The sequence below is a fragment of the Alosa pseudoharengus genome, unplaced genomic scaffold (assembly GCF_046254945.1).
Source record: "Alosa pseudoharengus isolate Yale_2024_CS ecotype anadromous, Long Island Sound unplaced genomic scaffold, YU_APseudo_1.1 YU_APseudo_1.1_scf_2, whole genome shotgun sequence".
NCBI lineage: Eukaryota > Metazoa > Chordata > Actinopteri > Clupeiformes > Clupeidae > Alosa > Alosa pseudoharengus.
In genome coordinates, this window is record NW_027468663.1 from 41,526,998 (window position 1) to 41,531,997 (window position 5,000).

At 54.2% G+C, this 5,000-nt stretch overlaps 1 protein-coding gene across 1 annotated transcript in view; it reads right to left on the bottom strand.

Moving 5' to 3' along the window:
• LOC143133511 (uncharacterized) overlaps positions 1-5,000 on the bottom strand; it is a 36,021-nt gene that overhangs the window by 27,444 nt on the left and 3,577 nt on the right. The window contains exon 2 of the mRNA XM_076293275.1: positions 2,716-4,492. Coding sequence (XP_076149390.1) covers positions 2,716-4,392 — 1,677 coding nt within the window. The 5' untranslated portion in view covers positions 4,393-4,492. The remainder of the gene's footprint in view (positions 1-2,715; positions 4,493-5,000) is intronic.

Genomic DNA, 5,000 nt, shown 5'->3' on the forward strand with positions numbered 1-5,000 from the left:
TATGGAGGCAACTGGCTTCAGTTTACTTTTTGGGTGGTATGTGTGTTTTAGTATTTTCATGCAACTTTGTGCAAGAGCTTCTTGATGCATATGTTATGCATTTGTGTGGGGGGGAGAAGGTCCATGTATTTGTGTGAGAGGGTGTCTGTTGGCCCAATGTCGAAGATGAGCGCCAGCTTTGTGTCTTTTCTTTTCTCCGATCCAGAAACTCCCACCCTCTTGATTTCAGTCACTTCCTTCTTTTCATTTCTTTTTTTATTCTTTTCTGTCCTTCGTTGCATCTCTCGTCAGCGTGACCGAAGTCAGAGGGACGTCAAGAGACAGCGCAGATTTTCCATGTTTCTGTGACACTGCACTGTGAGCTCACAGGGGCCCTGCCTTGCGCACTCTGTCATTTGCAAGGCACTCACTCGAACTGCAGAGAAAGTCGCCGAGAAGCAAACAAACCCCGTGTTGGTTTTTACGTTTAACGCCCTGTGAAATCACAACAGGGCGTGGGGGCTCGCTTGTTTTCTCTCAGATGGGGCTGTCTGTGGTTGGGGATAGGGTTTTTTTGTTGGAGCCAAGTCTTCATGTAAATCAAATGAAACGTGATTCATGAGCGTCGCTGGAGTGCTAAAGTATCCTGAAATTCCATTCTCAACATCAACAACATTATCATTGCCATCAAATCGTCTATCACAATAGCAATCTTTCAAGGGAACTTGCATAAGACAGTGCATTGCATTGCTCTAATGGCTGTGGAATTGTGGTCTGAAGTGGCCTGCATTCACTTGCTCTTCACTTGCTGCGGAGACTAGAAAAGCAAAGGAATGGTGTCTTGAATAAGCAGCCTGGGCCCTGTGTGTTGTGCTTTGGCCGGGTCAGAGCTAATAGAGCAACAGCATTCAAATAATGCTGCCCTTTTGAGGGATATTCCCTTGAGTGAGTCTCACTGTGAACAAACAGCGAGAGGGAGAGAGAGATTTGGGTCTGACAAGGCTCTGAGTCATTGACCTCAGGGAAAATGGCCTCACTTTGGTCGGCTTCTATTCAAGGCCTGTACTGCCTCAAGCTCAAACATACCCACACACACAACCAACCACACACACACACACACACACACACACACACACACACACACACACACACACACACACACACACACACACACACACAAACACACACACACATACACACCTGCACTCTACAGAATGCCTTCAAACACACAAATGCAGAGATGCATGCACACACAGTTCGGTATGCCCAAGGTTCACACACACACACACACAAATACACACACACACACACTAACGCCTTCCCCTTCACACACACAGCCCATGCCCTTTTAGGAAGTTCTTGCGCTGTGCCTGAGCCGTGTGGTGTGTGTGGCGAGTGTGGCGCTCCAACAGGTCCCTCTGGCCCAGCAGCACAGCGCAGCACAGCGCAGAGCAGAGCAGAGCAGAGCAGGACAGACACGTGCAGTGAAGTCATTGTTTTCCAGCCGCCGTGCCAACCACCAGGGGCTCATGATTTAAGCCCCGCTTACGTCCCCCCTCACAGATGGACAAATACACTCACACACACACACACACACACAGAGAGAGAGAGAGAGAGAGAGAGAGAGAGAGAGAGAGAGAGAGAGAGAGAGAGAGAGAGAGAGAGAGAGAGAGAGAGAGACAGACTCTCTAACCAGCTAACACCACAGCACATGGAATGTTTTGGAATTGGTACAGTAGGCTGATCCATATCAAGACGCAAATCTGTTATGTATCAGGCAAATATGATCAGGATCACACAAATATGTGTCTGCCTACTAACAGCAACCTGAAGAAAGACACTCTGCTCTCTTTGTCTCCCTCACTGTTTCAAAGAGTTGTAGGACCCTACACCAAAATTCACACACACACACACACACACACACACACACACACACACACACACACACACACACACACACACACACACACACACACACAGACACACACACACACACACAGACACACACACAGACACACACACACACTACAATCTGTAGTGGCATTCCTTTGTCCTTTATTATGGAACACAACTCCATGACACTCTCTCTGTCCCAGGTCTCTCTCCCCCTCCTTCTGTGCCCCCATCTCTCCAACATTCTGTTTCCCTTGACTGACTGACCGTCTCTTTCACGGTCCAGCTCGGTCCAGGAGCACCTAAAGCACAGCTTCCTCTTGCTGCCCTGCAGCCCAGACTGCACCCATGAGCTCCTGCTGCTGCTGCTGTTGCTGCATATGGAGCACACTCATGCATATGACACGCTACACTGAGACCCAACAACTCATTGATAGCAGTAACTAGCTCTGGGAGAGCCCAGCAGGCAATGTACAGTGTGTGTGTGTGTGTGTGTGTGTGTGTGTGTGTCTGTGTGTCTGTATGTGTGTGGTGTGGTGTGTGTGTCTGTGTGTGTGTGTGTGTCTGTGTGTGTGTGTGTTGTGTGTGAGAGAGAGATGGTGAGAGAGAGAGAGAGATGGTGAGCGAGAGAGAGATGTTGAGAGAGAGATGGTGAGAGAGAGAGAGATGGTGAGAGAGAGAGAGATGTTGAGAGAGAGAGATGGTGAGAGAGAGAGAGATGGTGAGAGAGAGAGAGATGTTGAGAGAGAGAGAGCGAGCGAGTGTGTCAGTGTGTGTGGTGAGTGTGATATTAAAGAGAGAGGGTGAGAGAGAGAGTGTGTGTGTGTGTTTGAGTGACCCTACCTTTCGGACGCGTAGTTTGACGGCGGTCTCCTCACTCGCGGCCTCCTGTTGCTCTGCCCTCTCCGAGGGGGCAGCTAGAGATGGCTCACACCTGCCGCCGTCAACGCCCTCCTCCTCAATGGCCTCCATCTTGGACGAGAAATCCTCAGCTTCAGTCAGCACCGGCTGTCCAGAGCACGCGGAGCTCGGGCTATTGTTGCCGTGCTGTCCCTCTGCTCCCCGGTCAGGGGCCGTGTTGTTTGCGCCTGGAGGCTCGACGGAGACTCCCCCCGTGGGTCCAGGCGATTCTCCGGTTTCCCCTGGGGTCAGAGATGGCGGCGGAGGAGTAGCTGCCTTCTTGTCCACTTGGCCCTGTCTCTCAGCTCCTCCTACTTCGTCTCCGGTCTCATGGAGAGACACTTCCAAGATGGTGTCCAGCTTGGAGCCCCCGCAGCCTCCCTCATGGCGCCTCTCCTGCGAGGCACCCGTGGATCCGGAATTTTCCGAGCCTGCCGGCGGCTCTGGCGAAACACTTTCTCGCGTTCCAGTCGCGCTCAGCTCCCCGTCGAGTGCTTCGAGAAGTTCACAGTCCGCCGGAGGGGATCCTTCGGTATGGACCGAGCTGCTGCTGCTGCTGCTCTGAGCAGCCTGCGTCTCTCCCGCGGCGGCTGCTGCTGACCTGCCCCTGACCCTGCTGGCCGCTGGCAGGGCTAATCCTTCAGGGCCCCGTGCCTCCTGGGCAGCATCCACGCCTGCAATGTCCGCGGCAGCGTGCCGTCCCAAATCTGTTTGTCCCCTGCCAGGCCTTTCACAACCCTCGGCCCCCCTCGTCATGCGCCCCTGGCAGGCGGCGGCGGGCTTATGCTCCCGTCCACTCTCACCGGCCGCAAACTCAATACTTGGCACGCGCTCGAGCATATCTGCTTTCAAAACAGAGCTCTCCTCCAATCCACCCGCTTGGCCTCGGCGGCTGAGCGGAGAGGGGCCTTCCTCCCGCGCGGTCGGAGCAGCAGCAGGGCCTTCCTCTCCGCCGGCGTCTGCACTGCCCGCTGCCACCGTTGTCTGGGCAGCGTTGGCAGGAGCCCTCGGGGCGTCCGGAACATCGGGGTGCCTGGCAAGGCCAGCCTCGGAGTCGGAGGGGTCGTTAGGATGCTGCGCCACAGGGCAGTCTGAGTCTGCCACTTCTGGTGCGTCAAGGTCATCTCCATGGGAACGACTGTTGTTGTCATTAGTGGGATCTAATGGCTCGTTTGCTGCGGCCGTCTGGCTAGCTGTGGGGTTCTTGGCCGGCAGGGTGGGGGGATGCGGTGGAGCCTCAACACTGGCACCGTCCAGTGCAGTGGCGCCCGCAGCTGTGGGGGCAGCCAACAAAGATGCACTCCTCTGCGACTGGTCAGCAATGACGTCTTTGTCCTGAACAGCACAACAGCCAAACATGTCAGCCAATGGCGTCTCACCGCTCTCTGTCTCGCTCTCCTGACCTTGTGGCATCCCGTCCTCCGTGGCAAAGGTCGCGAACCCTGGGTGGCAGCACTCGGGCATGGAGGCGCACCGCTCCCGGCGCCCGCGCCTCGAACGCGCCGCGTCTCGCCTGGCGTCGTGGCAGCAGACGAGGTCCAGGTCATCGTAGCTGTAGCGCGGAGCTGACCGGCGGCTCACGTGGTCCTCCCAACTTTTTCTCCGTACGGCGACAGGCATGGTGGACGCCCACAGCTATCCCATAGACTCTCTGTTAGCCCAGCGGCCCCCGGAACTAAAGAAACGCTTATCCAGACACGAGTCGCCTCTGCACCACTTCCTGTAACAGAGAAGAAATGACATTAGTGAGTCAGAGAAGGAAACACACACACACAGAGAAAGAGAGAGAGAGAGAGAGAGAGAGAGAGAGAGAGAGAGAGAGAGAGAGAGAGAGAGAGAGAGAGAGAGATCAGGCATCTGGCATCAGCTCAGTGCATCTCCAGACACCCAGGTTATGTGGTTCACAGACATAGCAGATCCTAATCGAGTTGGGGATATTACATCTAACCAATAAACAGCAGGGGCAGTTCAGGGTAGGGTGAGGAGTATATGAATTTAGGTCATGTGTTTGTGTGTGTGTGTGTGTGTGCGTGTTTGCGTGTGCGTGTGTAAGTTTGTGTGTGTGTGTGTGCGTGTTTGTGTGTGTGTGTGTATGTGTATGTGTGTGCGTGTGCGTGTGTGTGTTTGTGTGTGTGTGTGTATGTGTATGTGTGTGCGTGTGCGTGTGTGTGTGTGTGTGCGTGTGTGTGTGTATTTGTACATGTGTGTGTGTGTGCATGTGTGTGTGT